Below are 25,378 nucleotides of genomic sequence, written 5' to 3'. Positions count from 1 at the left end.
AGTTTGTAAAACTGACTGGGTGAGTAAAGCATCTAATGAAGGTGAGATTGAATTGACCAAAGCAACATCAATTGCCCTAGCACTGAAGTCAGAAAAGATCACAGAAAAAGAGAGTCTTTAGTGATCTAGGACAAAAATCAGTGCTTGCCAAAGCTGAGGAAGGATTCCCATTGATTTCTCTTAAGTTTAATTATCAAAATACCTCTGGTAGAGCTGTAACACTATTCAGTTTTACATGGGGACATGCTCAGTGATTACTTCTGGAAAAGTTCATTTATTCACAGGTAATTCAAATTAAATATATACTCACACATGAGATTGGGGTTAATTTTGTCACTTCAGGAGAAGTGAATACTTTTATAGCATATCATAGCTTCAGTTCCTGGTAAGCACTGAGGAATCAGCCCAAAGGATAATGAGTAGTTTGATAACTGTATGTAGGAATGTGGAAAAGATATCTAAGAGTGGATGGCTTTTAAGTCTTGCCAGAAAAGGCATAAGAAGATTCATTTGCTGCAGAATGCAATTAAAGTTCAGCCTTGCAATAACATTCACTTTCATAGCAAAAGGGTAGTTAACTGTTGATACAGCTTATTAGAAAAGGTCACACCTTGGAACCATTTTAAGTCTTTAAAACAAGTTAGGTTAATGTCTGTGTAACAAGGTTGGATCCATCCTTCCTGCTTGTCTTTGGAAAGGTGTGACATGGTTGCAGAGATCTCTCTTGTTCCAGTCGTTCCCATGCACAATCATTTCTTTCCTAGATTATGGGAATATCAAGAATTGTCCTGAATCAGTGTGCCTGCAACTTTCTTACTTTAGTTTTTCAGAAAAATAAGAACTAAAATAAAACCTCACACTTGATTTCATCACCTCTAGGCATCAGAACAGGATAATTATCCGTGGCTGGTCAGGGGTATTCAGAGGACAACGGACCAGCTATTATTTTCTCTGAAGTATTCATCACAAACAGAGATAGGATGCAGAGCAGAGAGGACCAGTGATGTTATTGAGACTCTCTTCTCTCCTGTTTACCATATACTCTCAGTGCTAAACTCATCTTCAAGAGGACTCTACAACACTACTGGCAGAAATATTGATGTCTTTTTTTCTTCATCATAATGTCCTGAACAAAATGTGCCTTTTTTTTTCTATCTGGGTTATTCAAGTTAATTTAATAAATTAATTTACTGCTGAACACTTATGACCTACAACCTGAATCTCTCCTGAATATTTTAGTATCCTGAAAATTACTTATTTGAACTGGGTGGTAGATAATTGATTATAAGACACAGAGATCAGACTAGCTGTTTTGTTCTAGTTTGTTTCATGCAATTTCTGTAATATTGGATCAAGGCTCATGAAAGTTGAAAATAGTCAGGTGGAAATTTTGAGCTGTCTTATAAAAAAAAGCTAAGGACAAGACCAAAAAAAGAAAACCTAGGAGAAAATATAACTACATTACTGAAAATCTTTAACTCCTGAAATACTTAGCTATGTATGTTAAACAACTTGCAAAAGAAATAGGAATAACAGTGGGTAATAATTTTCAGTACTTTGTAATTAGTGATGGATTTAACTACTATCAGAACATTAAGATTGTCAACAGCAGCCAGAAATCTGTAGCTGCAGCAGCTTTTATATAGCTTCATATGAAAGAACAGAGTTCTTGAAGATAGAGGCTGTCTGCAAGTGCACTTTATAGTAATGAAGCACTAATGTAATCTCTTGAACATATTTTCCTTAGCCTCACCTCCTAATAACTTATTTGTGGAATTTTTAGCATAGGAAAAAAAAATCAAGACATTTGCTGCAGTGTATTTGTTTGTATGCCACGCCTGTTCCTATGTATACAAAACCAAGTTTTGGTTTTCTCTAGAACTAGATAAACGGATGTTTCTAGTGACAGTATTTTAGGACTGCGCTGGGTTACTGTGAGTCGGTTAAGATTATTCAGGTTTCATAAGACATACACCAATCAGGAGAGCAAGTGCCGAAATATATGGTGTTTTGTGTGGTGTTTATTAAGCTGAAAGTTTGGATTTAGTCCTGTTGAAATGTAGTTTTGAAGCTATGTGCACTTGTAAATGCTGTCACATTCTCACAAACATAGATTGAGTTTGCTCAGACTGCTTGGAAACCCACGAAAATGTCTTATTACTACTTATGGCAACACCATCTCCTGCTGCTGCCATTATTTGTTTTCTTGATGTCCGTGGAAAGTACTTCAAGACAATGTATCATTTATCTGCAGCATCTGTAAGGGTATGCTTTAAGCCAATGTCTTTTTCCTGCTTGGATTTCAAGTTTGAATTTATGCCTTTCTTCAATGCCTTCACAAGAAATTCTTACGCTTTGTAGTTCTATAAACCAAGCTCAGTACACATAGCAGGAGCTATTTCAGCTTCCACAATTTCCCTGTGTGTCAGTATCCCAATCCCTTGTTATTTTGGGGACTCCTTGAAATTTCACTGACTTCAGTTTTCACAGAATTTCGTCTTTTTCTCAGACTGAGTGCGGAGCTGCTCTTCTGTGTTCAGTAATGTTTGGCATTATCTTCTCATCCATATTGTCCTGCATCTAAAAGATGCATCTAGATGCCATTAGGAACTCAGAACAAATGAGTTCTGTCCTCATTCTAAAAACTCTAAGAAATAAGCTGGTTTTGAACTAGATACTCTAGCTGAAGATGTCAGTTTTAATGGTTTGACAGTTTCGAACAATGTCAGTCCAGCCAGTTTTCAACCCATCTCACTGTCTGCTCTTCCAGCTCGTACTTTCTCAGCTTCCAAATGAGACTGCTTTGGGAGATAGTGCATAAAGTTTTACTAAAGTTAAGGTATATTATATTCACTGCTCTCTTCTTGTCCACGTAGCCAGTGATTACATCTTGGAAGGCAAATCAGGTTGGTCAAGGTTGATTTACTTTTAGTAAACTGATGTTGATTGCTCCTGATTGCCTTCCTGTTACTCCTGTCTTTGGAAATGGATTTGAAGGTGTGCTCCATGATCTTTCCCTGGGCTGAGGTGAGCTGACAAGCTTAGAGATCATTGCCTCTTTGCCTCTTTTGAAGATGGGTGTAAGTCTTTCTCCAGTCATCAGGGACACCCCACAGTTGTCATGATTTTTCACATATGTTAGTTGGCCCTGTAATCACATCAGTCATCTCTTTCAGCATACTTGGGTAGACTTCATTTAATCTCACAGGTTGGAACAACATCCAGCTTCTCTAAATAGACCCTAGCCTGTTGGGTCCTCACTTCTTGCTGTTCCTCTGTTTGTAAATCATGCTAAACCTAGATGTCAGGGATTAGGATTTGCCTATAAAAAGTAAATCAGAATGGTCTGGATTTTAACTAAACTAGAAGTACAAAATAACGGAGAAAAGAGCATAAAAAAGGGCAGACTGAAAAATCTTGATCTAGTTTATCTGCAGGTTGGCTTATTTCTTTCTCTCACTCTCTTTAGTACTAACTGTTAAAGGTGGGGTTTTTTTTCAGCAGCTGCAGGGTGATGAGTACCCTCCACTGCTATCACCACGTTTATTCTTAAATCGAAACAGACAAATATAAAATAGAATTTTCATTCTGTCCTTCTGTTTTGACAGACATAGCAATTTTTTGCAACCTGCTTCATACACAGACTATTCCATCTTCATCAAGTTCAGCGTGCAAACATTGAGTTTGGAAAGTCTAAAGTACATGGGTGGTCAAGAGTACTGCATTCTTCTATTCTTTCCAATGAAAAACAGGCACTGGTAGAAGGATTGGTACAGTGTTGTTGTTTTGTTTGTTGGTTGGATGGGTTGTTTTTTTTTCACTAAGCCTTATTTCTGCTTACTTTGCTGCCAAGACACAAGAAAGAAATCCTTTTTTTAAAAAAAAGCCATCTACCCTTCCCATGGCAGCTCTGTAATTGAAATTTACAGACAAAACTAGGGATTAATGTGGGTGGATTTAAAGTTTTATATTTATTCTACTCATATAATTCTTTTCACAAAATCTTTTTCATATGAAATACAGCTATTTTGACAGAAATCTGCTCTGCCAGTCTGCAGGCTATCTGCTTTCAAAAAAACACCTACTCTTTTCATGTGGTGAAATGGCATTTGTGGCTTTCTAGAGCTCTTTGCACCATCATTAATGGTCAGGAATATTTTTAAAGGCTTGTGAAATATTGGTTCTAGGAGAGTTGAGTGTGAACATAAGATTCAATCAAAAGTGCTTTTGCAGAAAATGTTTCATACTTGTAATAGTCCATCTTAACTAAAATATGGAATAATTCAAACTCTCCTCAGGGGACTGGTATTGGTATGAAAGCCAAGAGTGTACTTGGACTCTTGTGTGCTCTTTCCCTCTGGAAAGTTTTGAAAGCTTACAAACTGTGAACTACATTTTTGTAATATGTCACACAAAGTTTGGGAAAGCTGGAACAATTCAGAAAGAAACTGCACTATTAGGGCATGATCCTGGGGAAATACAGAAAATGCCCAGCACTTCACAGAATTGGACCTACTTACTACTCTCAGGATCTGCAGTGCATCTGTCTGCAAGTCTGAGTGAGATTTTCATGGGAATAGCGTGGGAACACAGAGGTTGATGAGATACTTCTTTGCTTAGTGCCCACATAAAACAAAAATAAAATTCAGAGCAAAATAAATAAAGTTATCCTGAAAAAAGACCAATTTTAGAACTTCTGGAAAAGGAAGGATCTTAAAAGGGCTGTCTTCATAGTAAATGTAGCAGTTAGTAAAAATTTTGATATAAATCCTGGCTTTTAATAGTAGATTTTATTATCTTTTATGCATATTCATATATGCACACACAGAACTGTGTCTTTAACAAGGAAATGGACATAGCATACACAGGAAGATTATGAGTCAGGCAACATCCACTTGAGCCTTTGCTCACTGGAGTATTCGGCAGAGTTCCTACTGACTTAGCAGAATTGTGCTCTTATCAGTAACAATTCCTTTTTTCCATGAATTAGAAATATATCATCTATAGAAAATAATAATGTTTGGAACTTATGTTAGATAAATGAGTGGCAATATTGAATATCTCCAATTTTAAGTGTCACATAAAAGGAGTTTAAAAAATAAAGGTTTTTCAGACAGAGCATATCCTTCACCAGCTATGGTTAGACATTCTTTGAACAAAAAGTTATTATACCTGTTAAGATTAAAAATGCAGTGTCATTTTTATGTTGTAAGGAGTTGTGTCTACTTTAACACCCACTGATTCTAACAATCAAAATTTTAGAAATAAATGGACTAAAATATGGAAATTCTTACTGGAAAATGTTTTTGTTTCAGAATGCATGCTACAGAAATACATAACATGCTAGATGATTTATAGTAAAAAACTTAGCAATTGTAAGTGTGTATATGTTCAAAAGTTGATTGATTTGTTTTGTGTTAATCTTGTAACAGACTACACTTTTAGGCAAAACGCATAGAAAAGTCTATCATAGAACAATCAGAATACTTTGCAGAATTTTTTTCTAGGCACTTCAAAACCCTCAAACGTCCCATTTAGTGATAAAGCATCATTATTTACATCTTAAAGATGAGAAAAATGAGGTGTTTGTAATATTTGTAACCAGCACAAAGATTTTCCAACTAATATTCTTGTTCTGATAACAGATCATGACTATCCCCAGTGGTCTCGCTCTAAGAAAAGCAACAGCTAGCCTGTCATCTTAACTGTGCAGTAAGCTCATCCTAACTTTAACCTGCAGCATTTATGGCTGAGCCTTAAGGTGGTGAATGGAGCCCAGAGTTCCCTGTTCTCAATTGCAAAACACTCCTCCTTCCTCTGAGGCTTTTAAAATATGTCAGCCACATGAGCAAAACTTCAGAGATGTATGAGTACTTCTATTGGTTTCTGGATTTTTATGACATCAAATATCCTAGCTTGACAGATAGTACTTGGGAATAAAATGGGATTACTGCACAGAGCTGGAAGGCGTTTAGCATGTGTGTTGTCTGTGCCAGTGTCTGTCCATGTAGGTATGTACTATGAAACGTTAGCGCAGACATCACCGAGTTAAGCAAGGCGTTGCAAGACCCTAAAGAAATGTAACAGGAATTGGGCATGCCACAGACCTGGAGTGGTGCTCTTACTGGTAATACTTCCAGCTGAGGAAACTATATGGCAGATGAAATATGTATTTCTCTCATTTATTAACTGTACCTGAGGAACCAAGCTTTTGGTTATATGAGCAAAGGAAATTTGATACTCAGTTTGACCAGAGTTTAGATGTTAAGTTAGAAATAGTTATAGTTGGGGTTTTTTTCTCAAACAAAAAAGTGGGATTTGGTTACAAGCATTTTAGCATAAAACAGCTGTGAAGATGAATGTTTTGTTTTCTGAAGAGGTTTTTCAAGGGCTTGAGATATTTTTTAGAGCTTTCATTGTTATATTTGGATTTTAAAAAAATCTACTTTGCACCATTTCCACAGGCCCTTTTAGGAGACAAAGCAGGAGACTGTTTCTTTTCCCAGTGATAAAGAAACTTCTCATTTTTACTTGCTACATATTTTTTATTTCTTTTTTCTGTCTTTTCCATATGGAAAAAAAGGAAGTTATTTTCATATAAGCAATATCTTTCCTACTTAAAAGAAAATTAATTAGCTGGAAAGAAACAGAAGTTCTGTTTCTTACTTCTTCACCCAAAAGATGTCTCTTTGTTTTACTGCCTCTGTCTGTCACCCACAACCTTGACAAGTGCTTAAAGTTTAGCACACTACATATGCAGAGAGCACTCAAAAGAACTCATTTCATTTCAGCTTGCTTTCTCTTGGATGACCTAGGGAAAAGCTAACTTAGTAAGGTCACAGTAGTGGTGTTTGGTTTTTAAGCTCACACTCAGTGCACATATATGTTGGAGCATGAACAAACTGGGATTCCAAGAATATGGTCAAATAAGCAAATGAGATCCAGATAGCATATTTTAGTGTTTATTCTCCTCTTTTCTGTCTCCTCCTACCCAAGACAAAGCTACTGTCTTGTGTGTTTCTACTCCTTGCTACTTGTCTTTCCTTGTAAAAGCAAATAGGGTGGTTTTACATAAAAATGTTAATCTATTTTGCTCTATGTTTTAAAAAAAACAACAAGAAAGATGGTAATTATCACATCTAGCTGACTTGGTGATAACTGTCTGAAATGCATTAATTTGGCAGTTTCTCTCTTATGCTTACCCCTGCTACCTTCCAAAGTTAGATGCACTTTTTTCCACAATAAAAAAACCCCACTGATTCTCCCAAACCTATCACTGATTCTGTCTGGCATGCTACCCCTCTCCTCTATCCATCGTCTTATGATTAACATCACTATTATGTGACTCTTCAGCTTCCTGAGCAAAGAACTATGTGTTCTGCAGAAAGTAAAAGTTTTATCATCATAGAAGAGATGTAGCTTTCAAAGTAATTTATTCTTCTATGCCTGGATAAAGTTCAAGATCAAGAGCCTCCCCGGGGATCTGCTTTTGATCCTTTCCCACCTGGTCTGACAAATGTAATATCCCAGTGACTGAATTCACATGAGACTGTGAGCATAAAGATTTGTGCCAAAACATACATACCATGTTTTAAAAATTAGTTTCTTGGGTTTTGCTTTTTTCTTTTGAAAGAGAGAAAACTCTAAACAGTTGGAGGCACCTGCTGCTGCTAACAATGGGAAGAGTAGCCAGCTGGGATTACCTGCAGAGATTCAAGAGAGCAAACTCACACAGGACTAGACTGTTAGGTGTCAATAGTTGCTGCCCTCCCAGTAGGTGTCAATAAGTTGCTGCAATGCTCTACACCTGAATTCAAAAATTTAGATAACAATCAACCATTGGATTTAGGCTGACCTCATAGAAAGATCATTACAGTCAGGTTCCTCATTTACATACCTGATGTATTGCTAACCTTTTCTCAGCTCACGAACATGCAGCTTCTGTATCACGATAGACTCTGGCACTTGCAGCAATAAGATGAGCTTCCTGATTTTCATGTCTGCACCCTTCTAAATTATTAAGAGTGACTTGTTTTTCTTGGGATGAAGGGTGAAGGGCTCTTTTGTTTTCTTTGAGGTGGCTAGGGTAAACATAGGAATTGTATGGGTTTTTTGTTTTTAATTTCCCCTTTTACTCTGCAGGTAAGTGCTCAAAGGAATTTGTAACTTAGAGTCATTGTGTAACAAATTTTATTTTCTATCATCACATGATTGAAAGAATTTTTTATTTACATGAAATATGGACTTATTCTAAGGTTTGACCAGAGGTTGTAAGTTTTACATATAAAGAGGTGAGAAAACACTGAAATCACCTAGGATTTCTGTCAGCCATGTAGAAGCATTCCCCAGATTTAAGGGCTTTAAGGCGAAATCACATTTGTAGACATTATATGATGTTGAAACAAATGTGGAACATGAGAGTTTAATTATCTTTTACTGCTGCCTTCTAGAGCTGGATGCCCTCTGGTTCCCAAGTAGTTCAGCTTTGCCAGTGTTTCAGGGTTTATTGATGTGTTTGTTATTGTAAAAGGTTTTATAAGATAAACATTAGCTAAACAAATGACTTCTGAGCTTGGGAAAAAGCTCTCTATGTGTAAATGAACCCTATAGAACCTATGGTGATTGATGAAAAGCATGAGCACTCTTGGGGCTGCTCCAGTTCTAGAGGTAGTGTGTCACATCTCAGCTTTGGTGTTAACATTCAAGCTATGTTTTCTTCAGGGAAGAGATACATACGTTTGATTGAACCAGAGGAAGCGTAGGTTTTATTATTACCAAAAGCTATATAAATGTTCCTTAACATTAAACTAAAATTTAACTGACCTCTCTTTCAAGTACTGTATGTCCACTGCAGTAATCAAAGAGCAGTTCAAGTGGAAACACAGTTCCTTATCTGGAGAACTCCTGGGAAGTATCAAAAACACGTTTATTTTACACGTTGTTTTTTTTTTATTCCAAGTTAAGTCCTGGTATGCAAATAAGCTGAGATCTATGGAAAATCTATAATAACACCAAACAGAGCACAAGCCAGCTATCCTACATCTTTGTTTTGCATTTCCAACCCAGCAAGAGTCACACAGTGCCAGTTGAATGACAAAGAGAGGGAAGTTACCAGACCACCCCAACTGCAGGCTCTTGGCAAGTGCCTTGTGGAAGGAGAACTGCCAACCATCCAGCACTAACTAGAAGGGGTCTCTGTGCATGACCTCAGTGGCATAAAGAGGCTCAAGCAAACAGAAATATCTAGTCAGAAAACAGAGTAGTTGGGGAGAGGCATAAAACTGACTGGAGGAGAACATATGCAGGCAAGCGTACAGCTTTGTACTTCCACTAGAACTAAATTCATAATGTTGTCATAAACTTAGCCAGAGACCTCTGAATGTGACATTAATTTGTTTTTAAAATTGAGTTAATTGATGCAGCTTTATTGTTGGGTAGATTTTAATTGCTTTCTGCTCTAGTTCTAGTAATTGCAATCTTTAGTAAAATAAAAGATCACAAGAAGAAAGACCTTGCTAAATTCCCCTTCCCCGGTCTGTCCTGAAAGTTGATGGTTTTGTTTTTTCTCGTTCCTTATGCAGAGGAAAACAAACCGAAATTGTAAAATTTGTAAAGAACTGAAAACTCCCTTTAAAAACTTACTAGTTTAATAAAATAATGTTTTGTAAATAAGTCTGAATTATAAACCAATCATTCTTGGTTTTTCTTCTACATTATTGCTATGATTTCAGTTCAATGGTAATACCAAAAGACTACTCTATTTTAAATTAATTATTATTTCCAAAAGGGCTTTCTACATGTTTCCTCTCTTAATCTGATTCATTAACACAAAAGTCTTTGGTTTCAAATAATCAAACTTTTCTGGTAGAGATATTCATTCAATATTTTGTTGTAATGGTGATATAACTGAGGAAATTTCTGGTTATGGACTGCAGTCTTTCTCTAATTTCAAACCACCTTAGTGATCATGGATTTGTTTCTTCTGTAAAATAACTTAGTTAATTTTAACTACTCCTTACCCAAATTAAGAAAACTAGAGCATACCTTCTAAATAAAATAAAATATCTATTTAAGGACTCCAGATGATACAGAACATACACTGTTTGAGAAATTATATAATGCTTAAAATTGTTTTTCTGTCTGAGTGTTGTTTACCTCAGTTTTCAGGTACAAGATTGCCCTTGTTTACTGGAATAGGGAGTTCTCTGTCATTCAGTTCATTAGTCCTTCCTTGGTAATTGTATATTGTGTTGATATCACCTTCTTTCTTTCTTGTCAGAAGCTCAGTAGATCGCTCTTCTTTAGAGAATTTTAGATTTTTTATGTGCTTTGATCATTTGAGTAGAAAGAAGACAACAGATATATTTCAATCTACATAGTTATTTCTGGTCTTAAAGTCAATGATCCTATTTAAACACTAAATATAACATTCATTTTTGTGTTTGCAAGCTTTGGAGGCTGGTCTATTTTCTGCTCCTAATGCAATATAGGTTTTTGAGAATAGGAACATGGATTTCGTCTTGAAGCAAATAATTTCAGTAAAAAATACAATTTTTACTAAAACTGTTTTGCATAAAAGAAGCATCCACTAAGGTGAGAATTTAGACCATGATTTTTAATTGCAGGAATAAAAGGTGATTACCATAAAAGCGCTTCCAAAAATAAGGTGTGCGATTTATAGCAGCTTGAGCTCAGCAACAGTCACCTGCTCACAATTATTATGAAGACTGGATTTTCCCTTTCTAGTCAAATCCCAGTAGGCTAGTGTTTATCCTGGAGTTTTCCCTTCACCCTGGGCAGAAGGAGATATTATCTCCACAAGCAAAACAGTAGAGAAATGCTTGCGAATCAAGATGTATCAGATCATTAGCATGGAAATTTCCCAGCATGTCTATTCAAATGCATACCTGAAAAAAGTCTGGATATCTGACAGCCTTCTATGATGGAAGGGCTTTGTAGAGTATCCGTCATGGTTGGATGGCAGCACTGAAAATGTGATTGAAGTAATACCAAATGTACTTTTATCTTCTGTAATCCAAAAAAAATCCCAGAAGTGTTAGTCTGGGGAAAAAGGGTGGATTTAATGGCTGTAATATAAAGATGCTATACCTTGTTTGCAAGACTGAAATATAGACTCACTCCAATTGCTTTATCAGATACTACAAAAATAAAACAATGTCACTAGATCTTTATTTCAGAAATTGCATGTTATATGCTCCCCTACAGTAATTTTGCCGGTTTATACAGACCTTTGCCATCTCTTGTAGCCCTCAGACGAGGCAGCATTGATAGAGCTGTTCATGTTTTTTGAGTGCAAGGAAACAAAATATAGCTAGTTTAATTTTATTCATAATGGCTTTATCTGCAGGTTTGGAATCGGTATTAAAAAAAAAATATAGCTTTGAACTCCAGTTAAGGGAGAGGCAAGCTGTGTTCAGGTCAGACTGGATGTGCCTCAACTTTTTGCAATGACAGTCTTGCAGCTCAGCGTACCCTCACCGCTCCTTTCAAATGGACTCTGTCTTCTTCGCAGATAATACCTCCCCCTTTCACCACCAAGACACCCCACACATCTCCTGTCTATACTGCTTCTATTCTTGAAAGTTACAATAATAATTTTTTAGCCCAGCTCAGAGATGAAATATGTGAATTTTGACTCTGTAATGGAAGGAAGCTAATTTGGGGAGTGGGGAGGAATTCTTTCTTTCCTCTTCTCATAGTGAAGAACTGTTCAGAAAAAAAAAAATAGATATTTTGACTTCAGTCAAACAAAACTTTTCATTTGTGCAAAAATTTTATTTTAAGTTTTGATTTACCAGAATTTTCCACCATTTTCTTTCTTACTGGAAGGCAGCTTTTCCACCTAACTTCTAATGAAGTTCAAAGGAAATTGTTATTTAACCCAGTATTACTGGCAATCATTTCTATCTGAGCCAGGCAACTGCAACTTCAAAGAAAAATGTCCTTTACAGTATTTCACATGTACTTTACAGTCATATTTGCAGACATAATATATTTAAAGGGAATCAGTTGCAATACAACAAGGATGTATAAAAAAAATTTCAATATGACATTTCAAGTAAGATTTTTGCAGGTTAAAATCATATTCTCTAATTTAAAAGAAAATCCTGAGCATAATTCAGCAATGGTTTGATAGGGATTTTCTTTTTTTTATTATTTTTATTTTTCTTTCTTGGTGCTGCTAAGAGCACATACTATTAAAAATATAGAGAGGAGCCTGACTTTAGGAGGTGTTTGTCAAAAGCTGTGAATGGGGTGTAAAAAGGGCGTGTGCCTGCTTTTTTAAAAAACACATGTGATTTAATCATGTGGAAATTGTTAGTCCAGTTCTTTAGTTCTATGAGGAGAGTGAGAAATAATGTGAAGTTACAGTGAACACATCTGGCCAAGTAGGAAAATCCAGTTTAATTGCTCCATTGCCAGAAATGTTAAATCACTTCCTGGGAATGCAATTCATTTGGAACATATGGAACTAGTTGGAAGAAGGTCTCCAGTGAATTCAAAACTGTCCTGGAGATGAGAGCATTTCTCATAAGTAACAATCATGTTTTCCCACTGGGGAGCATGTAAGCAGTATGTGTAGTTGTATTAACAAAAAACTAAACCAATAGTAGGGCTGTCTGAGATCTTGTTGAACAAGATTCGCTCGTGTTTGCTTCATTTTAAATTTTCAAGAAATACTGTGTTAATTTAGGATTTTTCAGCTTTTAAGCAGCAATAGAACGTTCTGACATAATTTTTAGCTCATTTTACATCTTGATTCAGCAAAATTACACTCTGTTTAGAAAATAGATGTGTTTGAAAGTATCGTCCAAGATGTCTTTGTACTTTGTGGATAAAGAGAGTAGTTTTTTGAGGTGTTCTTTGGTTTGGTTTAGTTTTGTTTTGTTTTTTAATCAAGGACTTTACATTTACTATGTATTTTAATAAAATGTAAAGATTTAAAATTTTTCTGTAAACTAAACAAATCTAAAACTTTGAATAAAATATGATATATATATATATGAGTTCTCTTTAAATTGTAAACTTGCTTGTTTATATACATTATTTTAAGGAAAAAAACCTTCATAACTGTCATAATGGATTCAGAATTTATAAGTATGCCACAGTGCCATGTTCTTAGTTAAACATTCATGTTATTTGCAGTCTCTACAATGAGAAGAATATTGATATTCTTTGGAAAAAATTTGCTTCTTATTCTGTTCTAATGAAAAGATTTTACTTTCATTAATTTGATGATAATATAAGGGCTTTTTTAGAGACAACTTCTTTTTTCTTTTTTTTTTTTACTTGGATTCACATGAATTTGAGAAAATATTTGGTTCTTGGAAAATACTATACTTTTTTCTTGTGCAGTTAATCAATAAGATCAAATCAGAGAAAATTAGTTCTTCTAATTTTAAAAGCACCTGAAGGAAACAGAATCATGTTTTGCTGAAAAAGTAGGCTAGTCTGATATCAGGAAGAAAAGTGAGTCAATAAAAAGAAATCTCTGTATTTGCATAATGCACTATAGAGAACCTGGAGTAGAGAAAAATTATGGTGACAGGTAGTTAGCACTGTAGGAGGTCCTTCTCCTAATTATTCTAGGAAAACATATATAATGTACAAGAACAACCCCATGTATGAGTACAAGTTGGGGACAGACCTGTTGGAGAGCAGTGTAGGGGAAAGGGACCTGGGGGTCCTAGTGAACAGCAGGATGACCATGAGCCAGCAATGTGCCCTTGTGGCCAAGAAGGCCAATGGCATCCTGGGGTGTATAAGAAGGGGTGTGGTTAGTAGGTCAAGAGAGGTTCTCCTCCCCTGCTACTTTCCCTTGGTGAGACCGCATCTGGAATATTGTGTCCAGTTCTGGGCCCCTCAGTTCAAGAAGGACAGGGAACTGCTAGAGAGAGTCCAGCGCAGAGCCACAAAGATGATTAAGGGGGTGGAACATCTCCCTTATGAGGAGAGGCTGAGGGAGCTGGGTCTCTTTAGCTTAGAGAAGAGGAGCCTGAGGGGTGACCTCATTAATGTTTCTAAATATGTAAAGGGCAAGTGTCATGAGGATGGAGCCAGGCTCTTCTCAGTGACATCCCTTGACAGGACAAGGGGCAATGGGTGCAAGCTGGAACACAGGAGGTTCCACTTAAATATGAGGAAAAACTTCTTTACTGTAAGGGTGACTGAACACTGGAACAGGCTGCCCAGAGAGGTTGTGGAGTCTCCTTCTCTGGAGACATTCAAAACGCGCCTGGACGCGTTCCTGTGTGATATGGTCTAGGCAATCCTGCCCCGGCAGGGGGATTGGACTAGATGATCTTTCGAGGTCCCTTCCAATCCCTAACATTCTGTGATTCTGTGATTCTGTGATTCTGTGATTCTGTGATTCTGTGAATGTCAAACTCAGGTAGCAGATATTTAACTAGGCAGAGTACAGGTGGAACAGAAAGAATCACAAAAGGATTCTTATGGCTTTTACCAGTCTGTAAGGTATTTATTAATATATATTGTCTAAGACATGTTCTATTTGAAATTTTGTACAAAATACCATCCAGAAAATGCTATAAAATACTATTTTATATAGCAGGACAAATCAAATCCTGAAATGAAATTTTCAAAGTCTATTTCAGGAACTCTATAGAGGCTGAAACTGACTGGTTTGTGATTTCTGCCCATCACTCCCCTCTTTCTTTTTCTGTGAAATCTGCAGCAGGAAAATCTGCTGAACAAAGGCTACACTGACACAAGTGAAAGGGATGTAAAAATGATACCTTAACACACATGGCAGTTCTGCATACATAGAATCATAGAATAGTTTGGGTTGAAAGGGACCTTAAAGATAATCTAGTTCCAAGCCCCCTGCCATGGGCAGGAACACCTTCCACTAGACCAGGTTGCTCAAAGCCCCATCCAGCCTGTCCTTGTACACTTCCAGGGAGGGGGCATCCACAACTTCTCTGGGCAACCTGTTCCAGTGTGTCACCACCCTCATCCAGACTTTCTTACCTTTGTCATATCTGCAGATTCTTCAATTCTGTTTATATATGTGTCATATCAACTGCATTTTACTAGTCATTCAATCTATAACCTACTTATTTTAGGAAAAATACACTCAGGAAGTTCTTCTGTATTAGTCTGAAAGAAAAGCATAATATGAAAGATTTTTACATCCAACGCGAAAAAAAAAAGAAAAATCTGAGTCCAAAAACAATTACAGCCAATATGAAAACACTTTTACTATTTGTCTCTGAAAAATATATAAAAAGGAAGAAACTGGTATGTTATAGAACAACATACATTTGAGCCCAAGTCCTAACTATATGGAGTCAATGGCAGAACTCTGCCTGAGTTCTACAGAAGAAGGATTAGGCACTTTAGTCTCCTCTTCAGCCACACAGTTTTTGTCTTCACTCCTTCAGAATTATTTAGTAATTTCCCAGTGGAATTTGTGGGCATGTATTCTAGGATAATTATTTCAAAATGTGAGCTTTGGAATATCTTATTAACTCCATCTCCTCCCTTTTCTCCTAGTCCTTTTTTTTTTAACTGTAATTAGTTTCATAATAGACTATAAGCCACTCAAATGGGAACTGTATGTTTCTCTCCAGAGTGCTTAACACAGTGAGACCTCAGTTCTTTCCAGACCTTCTGGACACTCATAAAATCTACCTTACGATTTTATAATGTTTCCCTAATATTCTTATTTTTTTAATAGTGGTACCATTTGTTTTTTTCTTTCAGGCTATGCCAACTATTTCAGAGAAGGAAAAGGCTGGTGAGTAAATATTTACTTGTTTTCTCAATTCCTTGTATTTGTTTTGTGGAACACAGCGTTATTTAACTAAGTGACGAAAGACAGACTTCAACTGTGGGGTTTGAATGTGTGGGGTTACAGACCTGACAAATGTCTGTGTAAAGGTTATTCATTGTTTCTTGAATAGGATATTTTCTCTTTCTGAAAAGCCATCCAGCTTTCTGTGTGATGCTAATAAAGGTGTTTGAAACTATCCTACAAACTACTGGGTTGAATTACAGCTGCCCCTTACATGTCAGTCTTACTCTAGATACTAACTTGTTACTTAGTGTTAAAATCTATTTTGATTTATTTGATGTCTTTATTAACAGACATGGATGCTAATGGGTTTGTTCAAGTCAGTGGAATCTGATGACTTGGTGTGAACTTTGCTGTCCATCTTTATGTATGGCAGGAAATTTTGGTTATCTGGAGTATTTCACTGGAGATGAAAATTTTTCTTTTGGCTAAGTACTTCCAGAGTATTGAAAGGTTGTTTTTCTGTTCTTTTCTGCTATATGTGGTCTCTGAATACTATATGTACTTTGGTGTTAGTATATGAAATCTGTGATTGTCTGCTAAACACTGTCAAATGAGTGTATTGTTATGATAAACATGAGGGAACACTCCACTCTAAGCACTATAGATCTCTAGAATCTGTTGTTTCTTCGTCATTTATTTTAATTGATAGTTTGCTACTGTACTTCAAATACAGCTTGAAAAATACCTGAAAATATCCAAATGACACCTAGCATTCTTATTTTTGTTGGTGGTGTTTTCTTGCATTATCCTAGTTCTGATTATTTCTTTTCTTTTACTTATTAAGGGAGAGGAATAAATTAAAAAGAAGTTTTTGAGAGAAAAAACACAGTGATAATCAGTACAGTAAAGCTATGGAGCTGTCTGGTCGGGATGTTGCTATTTTAGCTGCTGAAGTTCATAAATAATTCTCAAATTGTGACCTATATTTAATAAGCATTTTCTGCCTAGATTTCACATTTTGTATTTCTTTTTCTGAGGCAGTTCATATTTGACCACATCCTTTAAATTATGTCAACATGCAAACTGATTATAACTGGTCCTACTATTTGCAGCTAATTTCAAATACTTTGTCAAGCAGCCATGCCACATTATAGGTTTTTGTACATCTTTAGCAATTATGTACCATACCAGATTAAAAGATATCTGAAAGTCATTTAAAAAAATCTTCAGGGCATAGAGATGTAATGACCCCAGTTTTATTCTAGAGGAAAAGAGCTGCAACAGGTGTTTGCAATAGCTAATGGCTTGTAAAATCAGAAATAAATCTCAAAGCCCTATGCTTACTTCTTCAGTGTCAAAACTATCATGTCGGGGGGCTGTGTGAACCCCCAGTAATCCAGGAGGAGACGGTTAGTAACCTGCTGTGCCAATTGGACACCCGCAAGGCTATGGGCCCGGATGGGATTCACCCCAGAATAATGAAGGAACTGGCAAATGAACTTGCCAAACCACTCTCTATTTTCTACCGGCAGTCCTGGTTAATTGGAGAAGTTCCAGATGACTTATTGCAGTCTACACCTACCTGAAGGGAGGTTGTAGTGAAGTGGGAGTTGGCCTCTTCTCCCAGGCAACTAGCGATAGGACAAGAGGGCACAGCCTCAAGCTTCACCAGGGGAGGTTCAGGTTGGACATTAGGAAGAATTTCTTTACAGAAAGGGTTATTAGACATTGGAATGGGCTGCCCAGGGAGGTGGTGGAGTCACCATCTCTGGATGTGTTTAAGAAAAGACTGGACATGGCACTTAGTGCCATGGTCTAGTTGACACAGTGGTGTCAGGGCAGCGGTTGGACTCGATGATCCCAGAGGTCTCTTCCAACCTGATTGATTCTGTGATTCTGTGACTGGAAATTAGCAAATGTAACACCCATCTACAAGAAGGGTCGGAAGGATGATCCAGGGAACTACAGGCCTGTCAGCCTGACCTCGGTGCCAGGCAAGGTGATGGAACAGATCATCCTGAGTGCCATTACACGGCACATGCAGGACAATCGGGGCATCGGGGCCAGCCAACATGGATTCATGAAAGGTAGGTCCTGCTTGACCAACCTGGTCTCCTTCTATGACAAAGTGACCCACTTAGTAGATGAGGGCAGGGCTGTGGATGTAGTCTATCTAGACTTCAGTAAGGCATTCGACACTGTCTCCCACAGCATCCTCCTAGACAAACTGGGTGCCCGGGGCTTGGATGGGTGGACTCTCATGGTTAAAAACTGCTGGATGGCCGAGCCCAGAGAGTGGTGGTGAATGGGGCAAAGTCCAACTGGCAGCCGGTCACTAGCGGTGTTCCCCAGGGCTCAGTTTCTGGGGCCGATGCTGTTCAATATCTTTATAGATGATCTAGATGTAGGGATTGAGTGCACCCTCAGCAAATTTGCAGATGACACCAAGCTGGGTGGGAGTGTCGATCCGCTGGACGGTAGGAAGGCCCTACAGAGGGATCTGGACAGGTTAGATAGACGGGCCGAGACCAACGGCATGAGGTTCAACAAGAACAAGTGCCGGGTCTTACACTTCGGCCACAACAACCCCATGCAGCGCTACAGGCTGGGGGAAGAGTGGTTAGAAAGCGGCCCGGCAGAAAGAGACCTGGGGATGCTGATCGACAGCTGGCTAAACATGAGCCAGAAGTGTGCCCAGGTGGCCAAGAAGGCCAATGGCATCCTGGCCTCTATTAGGAATAGTGTAGCCAGCCGGTCTAGGGAAGTGATCGTCCCTCTGTACTCGGCACTGGTGAGGCCGCATCTTGAGTACTGTGTCCAGTTCTGGGCCCCGCACTTCAAGAAAGATGTTGAGGTGTTGGAGCGAGTCCAGAGGAGGGTGACCAAGCTGGTGAAGGGTCTGGAGGGTCTGACCTACGAGGAACAGCTGAGGGAGCTGGGGTTGTTTAGCCTGGAGAAGAGGAGGCTCCGAGGTGACCTTATTGCAGTCTACAACTACCTGAAGGGAGGTTGTAGTGAGGTGGGGGTTGGCCTCTTCTCCCAGGCAACTAGCGATAGGACAAGAGGGCACAGCCTCAAGCTTCACCAGGGGAGGTTCAGGTTGGACATCAGGAAGAATTTCTTTACAGAAAGGGTTATTAGACATTGGAATGGGCTGCCCAGGGAGGTGGTGGAGTCACCATCTCTGGATGTGTTTAAGAAAAGACTGGACATGGCACTTAGTGCCATGGTCTAGTTGACAGGGTGGTGTCAGGGCAATGGTTGGACTCGATGATCCCAGAGAATCTCTTCCAACCTGATTGATTCTGTGATTTTGTGATTCTATGTCAGTGTTAATGATAATATGAAATAAATATATTTTTGACGTACACTTTATAACCTATACATATGCATGTGAATCTGTCTCTTTCTTCCTTCTTCCTGCCCAGACTTCAGTGTTGTGTTTTTTCTGGACAGCCTTATATTTAATATTACAAATATTAGGTGGAACTTCATTCTGTGTGGAGTCAGTTTGCTGACACTTCCATGTATACGAGCACAAGCTAGACTGTGAATGGAACTGTGGTTGCCTTTTAATAAGTTTTTAATAAGTCTAGCTTTTGTTTAACTCTTTGCAGCCCAGGAGCTCACAAGGTTATGATGTTTTTTTGGAAATATTAAGCATGTATTAGGGAGATGATTATGTAAATCAGGTCTACTGACTGAAGTCACTTGGTTCTAGAGGTAGTTAGTGCTATTTTTTTCAAATGCGATTGGATCTTGATTCAGACATTGAGGTCTCGTGTTTTGCAGTTTAACTAGCTGTTGTTTGATCATTGTGGCTTACACTTCACCAGATAAATGACATTGAGTAAGACTCATGAATGACAAAGCCATAACTAAAGTGTGAAAGTCTTCAAAATATATATAGCATATTTTCATGTCTGCTGTAAGAGAACAAAATAAATATTAATTTTCATATTTATTTGGAAATACCAACAATCGAACTCTTTCTACTTTATATTATTACAAACAGACTAAAATATATTACAGAATATTACAGAACAGTAAAAATGAGTTTTTTTACTACTGACGATGCTAATAACACAGTAGGCAGAGAGATTGGATAGCATTGTATTAAAATTAATATTGGATTAAAAATGCACTCAAAATGTCTAGTCAAACACCTTTTCTCATTTTGAGAATCTAAAGTAATAATTTCTTGTAGCTCCCTCTTTCCTACTTAATTACTCTCTGGTTTTATCTGGGACTGGAATGAGAAATACAGGAAAGTAGAAAGGTTGTTATTTCAAAGTTTCTGGTTTAGAAATTACATATATATATAAATAAAAACCTGTTTTTACAAGACTTTCTAATCTGTAGACTCTAGATACTTTAATACTTTCAAATGGTTTTCCTGTAGGCAATCAAACATTTAGATCCTTAAATGGACCAAGCTGCTTAAACAGCTTAGAAGTTCACACATTACTGATTATGTTTATAGCAGCTTTTAATCCTTCAAATTAAATATTTTCTCAGTTTTATATATTTTCTAACATGCAGTAAATTTTGACTACATCAAATACAAACTTTCAGATGGTGTACCTAAAAAAAAAAAAAGGAAAAAAAAAAACCCGCATACTATTTTTAGATTAAAAGCAAAGCAAAACATAATCTGAAAATATTGCTACTTTTGTCAATTAATAACTCAGGAGTTCCATAACCAATTATTTTTTTTACAGTGGAAAGACCAGTAAAATCTGCAATTGCAGAGTCCCTTTGGCAAAAATCTATAAATGATCAGTGTATTGAGCAGAACATCAGTCATGCCCAACTGTGCACCTATTGCTTCAAGTTGTGTGAATTAAAGCATTGCAAATGATGTACTGTGGCATCAGCTTTTTTAGAGAAATGCATTTTTAAGAAGTCTCAATATTGTTGACATTTCTGGCAATAGTTAAAAAATAAATCTTTCAAAAGAACTTTTTTAAGGTAGAAGTTAAGATCAAGCAACGTGCACAGTCAGGGAAAATGATGGCTCAAGTCAAGAGATGACTCAGAGCTGGAACTATTGGCACCTAAATTAGGAATGCAGGCCAGTAACCTGCTTGAAAAGACTGTTTTTTCAGATGCATCCATCTTTCTTTTGAGCAATTTATGCATTCCTATGCCTTCACTTACCTTGCTGACTGTTGTGATTTTTATTCTCAAATTCTGTCCATGAACTATGAAGAAATTTGAGGGATGGAGGGTTAATCTCACTTGTCAATAATGAAGGTATCTGTGTCAGTTCACAGAATCACAGAATGTTAGGGATTGGAAGGGACCTCGAAAGATCATCTAGTCCAATCCCCCTGCCGGGGCAGGATTACCTAGATCATATCACACAGGAACACGTCCAGGCGCGTTTTGAATGTCTCCAGAGAAGGAGACTCCACAACCTCTCTGGGCAGCCTGTTCCAGTGTTCGGTTACCCTCACTGTAAAGAAGTTTTTCCTCATATTTATGTGGAACCTCCTGTGTTCCAGCTTGCACCCATTGCCCCTTGTCCTGTCAAGAGATGTCACTTAGAAGAGCCTGGCTCCATCCTCATGACACTTGCCCTTTACGTATTTATAAACATTAAATGAGGTTCACCCCTCAGTCTCCTCTTCTCTAAGCTAAAGAGACCCCAGCTCCCTCAGCCTCTCCTCATAAGGGAGATGTTCCACTCCCTTAATCATCTTTGTGGCTCTGCGCTGGACTCTCTCTAGCAGTTCCTGTCCTTCTTGAACTGAGGGGCCAGAACTGGACCCAATATTCCAGATGCGGCCTCAACCAAGGGCAGAGTAGCAGGGGAGGAGAACCTCCTCTTGACTACTAACCACACCCCTTCTAATACAGCCCAGGATGCCCACTGGCCTCTTGGTCACAAGGGCACATTGCTGGCTCATGGTCATCCTGCTGTCCACTAGGACCCACAGGTCCCTTTCCCCCTACGCTGGTCTCCAACAGGTCTGTCCCCAACTTGTACTGGTACATGGGGTTGTTCTTGCCACTGATGCAGGACTCTACACTTGCCCTTGTTATATTCTATTAAATTTCTCCCCGCCCCAACTCTCCAGCCTGTCCAGTCTCTCTGAATGGCTGCGCAGCCTTCCGGTGCGTTCAGCCACTCCTCCCAGTTTGGTGTCATCAGCCGAACTTGCTGACAGTGCACTCTATTCCCTCATCCAAGTCATTAATGAATATATTGAATAGAACTGGTCCCAGTACCAACCCTTGAGGGACTCCGCTAGACACAGACCTCCAACTGGACTCTGTCCCGCTGACCACTACTCTCTGGCTTCTTTCCTTCAGCCAGTTCACAATCCACCTCACTACCCGATCATCCAGACCACACTTCCTCAGTTTAGCTACGAGGATGCTGTGGGAGACCGTGTCAAACGCTTTACTGAAATCAAGATAGACCACATCCACAGCTTTACCATCATCTATCCACTGGGTTATGGCCTCATAAAAGGCTATCAAGTTGGTTAAGCATGACTTCCCGTTGGTGAAGCCATGTTGACTGCCCCTAATGATCCCCCTATCCTTGATGTGCCTAGAGACAGCACCAAGGACAAAGTGGTGTTAGTGGTGTTGGCTTCATTTATAGTCTTTGGTTCACCTGGCTATATGTCAGCATTTGGTTTACTCATGTGAATCACCCACGAGACTTCATGAATGGTGTTGGTTAAATCTCCAGTAACCATAGAGTCGAGATGGCTTGTAACGTAAATACCAATATTCAGTACGATCAATCCACTGTGAAGTTCCTAATTCAGGGCTGACTTCGGTTTCTGGAGCAGTGTTCCCAAAACAAAGATGAAATGACTATAAGTCAATATTAGAAGTATTGCCTAAGTTTCTTTGTGGACCTACTTCATGATTTCCCAATTTATCCTCAAATATTTGTAGGGAATAGTGAACTCTGTTTGTGACTTAGAAACATTGCTACAACAGAGCCAGTGGGAGGGGTAGAGTGAATATCCACATCTGGTCAGGGACTAGCACAGCTTATTTCTCTTGAGGTGATGAAACTATGTGCTATCACATAAACAGGGCAGAAGGTTTAGACTAGCCCTAAATAAATATTAACACCATTGGTCCATAATGTTCAGCATTATAATAAATAATTTTTTCCTGTGCCTAGAACAACTGACCTCTGCTATTTTGGTTGAACACACATTTAGAAGAGTTGCTGCTCTAAAAATAAAATAAGATTTTTTTTAATTCAATGAGTTCTACATTTTAGTTATTAAGTACAAACCTGGATCAATTAAAAAACACAGAACATATGACTTGATATAAAAAAGCAAGTGACACTACTCATCTGTAGCAGCAAAAATTCCCTAGCAGAATAGCAAGTGAACATGCTTTTAAGAGCTTTCACAATTCTACAAAAATATTCCCTTCTGCTTTAAAGATATACTATGGAAAAGTGCACGACCTCTTTGGGTGAATGTCAGTACTCTCTTTAACTAGTAGGTTAGAGAGGTTTACTTCAACATAAATGAAAGTGTCAGTCTTTGACATGGAGTAGAACAGATTTGATAGCCCATTTCTCATCTGTGTTTTGGTGATCAGCAAGCAAAGACAATAAAGTATTAAGCACAGTCGAAGACAGCAGGCTCATTGGATCTCTGGCCCATGTGAAGTGTTTGAAAGCCCCCCAGTGTTAGTATTACAATACGGGCTCAGCAGTGAACAAGTCTCACTTTTTTTCTGCATCTCCTCCAGATTTCTGGTAAAGATGCTATTTAATAAAATACAGACTCAATGCCCTTCGGTGTTAATTTCCCTGGTTGCCTTTGATGCACAAGGAAGACAAATACACAGATGATAAAAGGGACCTTAACGGCAGGGTATTTCCTCTCACAGACTCTAACTGTCAGTGTCAGGCAGCGGAGGACACTTGGTGCTCGGCCCCATGGTGAGATGAGCTGCAGAACAGGAGGTGACAGAGTGATGACAAGGTGGGTCGGGCCCATCTGTGAGAACTCGCAGCAGAGGACTTGAAATCCGTAGCGACAGGTTCACTGTCATAAACAAGGCACATAAAGACCATTGCTTGGCGTGCTAGGTAGAGCTCTTTTAGTTTCATTTAATTTAACTGCAGCTCTAATCAAAAAGGAAAAAAAGAAAGCTTCACTAGATTTTACAAACATGTTCTAGATACAGAAAAAATCCATTCTTTCTATGAGCAGTACCCACGGGATGGTCTGTTTTCATAAAATCATTAAAGGTTCATCCATACATAACTTATTTTGAACCTAGAGCAACATTAAAAAATTTAATCTGACTGGCTACAAGATATCATTTTCCACATAAACTGGAGAGAAATACAAGTTAATTGGCACAGTTATGAGCTTTTGGTTGCTTTACAGTATCTATAGCCAGTATTCTAGAATAAACTGGGCAAAATTAATTACTAATTGTTCCTTTTTGTAAGTATTGTATCTGGTTTTAGTAGAGCAGTTGTTTTAGTGTTTTTGTGAGACCTTAGTATGAAGTACCAGTTCCTAGCTAGGTAATCTTTCTTTTACTGTTGATGTTGCAACAGTTATAAAATTTGTTTTAGCTGAGTGTTTGCTTTCTAAATAAAAATGTCAGGTGAGCACTTGCACTTCAATCTGTCACACTAAAAAACAGTTCCAGAAACTCTGCCAGAATATGCATAGGTGTCTGCCAAACACTAACAGATACTAATAGATACATTTTTATTTCACTGCCATTTATTTCATTACTAGAAAAAAGGTTTGTGATGCCAATAGGTAGCAAAAGCTGACATTTCATGCTAAGATTCTTGATGATGTTTAGTTGTTGAGTTTTCTTTATTTTTTCTAAATGCAGTAAAATAGCTGATGTCATGTTTTTTGGTATTTGATTTTTAGTGGCTTATTAACCGCACAGTACCGTAGTTGTTCTTCTGAATAAATTACTTCACTTTTAAAAGTCACACCGTATTCACTGTATGCATATGGATATAAACACATAAATTTTAAAATGCATGTACCACTGTGTGAAACCAAAGTCTCATTAATCTTAAGGTGCCATGGCCATTTCCTTTAGATTTTGGAGGAAACAGTAGATCCTGGGACTGCAGCTTTGCTACAAAAGTCCACTTAAAACCATGCTAAATGCACTGGAAGCAGGATGGCCCCTAAAACTCCTCATGATTGTCTGTTGCCTATTACTTTCTTGAGTCTTAAAAAGTGAAGCGTAAGGCCAGGTAGCATGAATGTGCTCTGAGGGGGAGCCAGCAGTGAAGAAGGATGTATAACATCGAAGAAGAGCACAAACATTCAGGTCCCATGCCTGAACAGGAAAACAGATGTTTTCTGGAAGGCTAAAACAAATTCAATGAAATCATTGCATAATAATAAAGTACATCTAAAGTATCATCTGAGAAGTAACACAACCTCTTGGGCATTGAATTCTTAAATATTTAGCCAGCTTCTGTTTTCTTATTCCACCAGCATTAGTATGGACCATCAGTATGGACCTGCTTTTATACTTCTTTGGAAGAGCTTTTTAAATCAAAATATGCTGCTGTTATCTTCAAAGACATTTAATTTTGTTCATTTCTTTAATATA

The 25,378-nt window shown here is 38.0% G+C and overlaps 1 protein-coding gene across 3 annotated transcripts in view; it reads left to right on the top strand.

Moving 5' to 3' along the window:
* Positions 1-25,378, top strand: part of DLC1 (DLC1 Rho GTPase activating protein) — a 272,781-nt gene that overhangs the window by 103,125 nt on the left and 144,278 nt on the right. For all 3 annotated transcript variants that reach the window (XM_068402769.1, XM_068402768.1, XM_068402770.1), the window contains one exon: positions 15,748-15,781. In XM_068402769.1, coding sequence (XP_068258870.1) covers positions 15,748-15,781 — 34 coding nt within the window. The remainder of the gene's footprint in view (positions 1-15,747; positions 15,782-25,378) is intronic.

This window comes from Nyctibius grandis, chromosome 6, assembly GCF_013368605.1.
Source record: "Nyctibius grandis isolate bNycGra1 chromosome 6, bNycGra1.pri, whole genome shotgun sequence".
NCBI classification, from domain to species: domain Eukaryota; kingdom Metazoa; phylum Chordata; class Aves; order Nyctibiiformes; family Nyctibiidae; genus Nyctibius; species Nyctibius grandis.
This window is presented reverse-complemented; position numbering and strand designations above follow the sequence as displayed.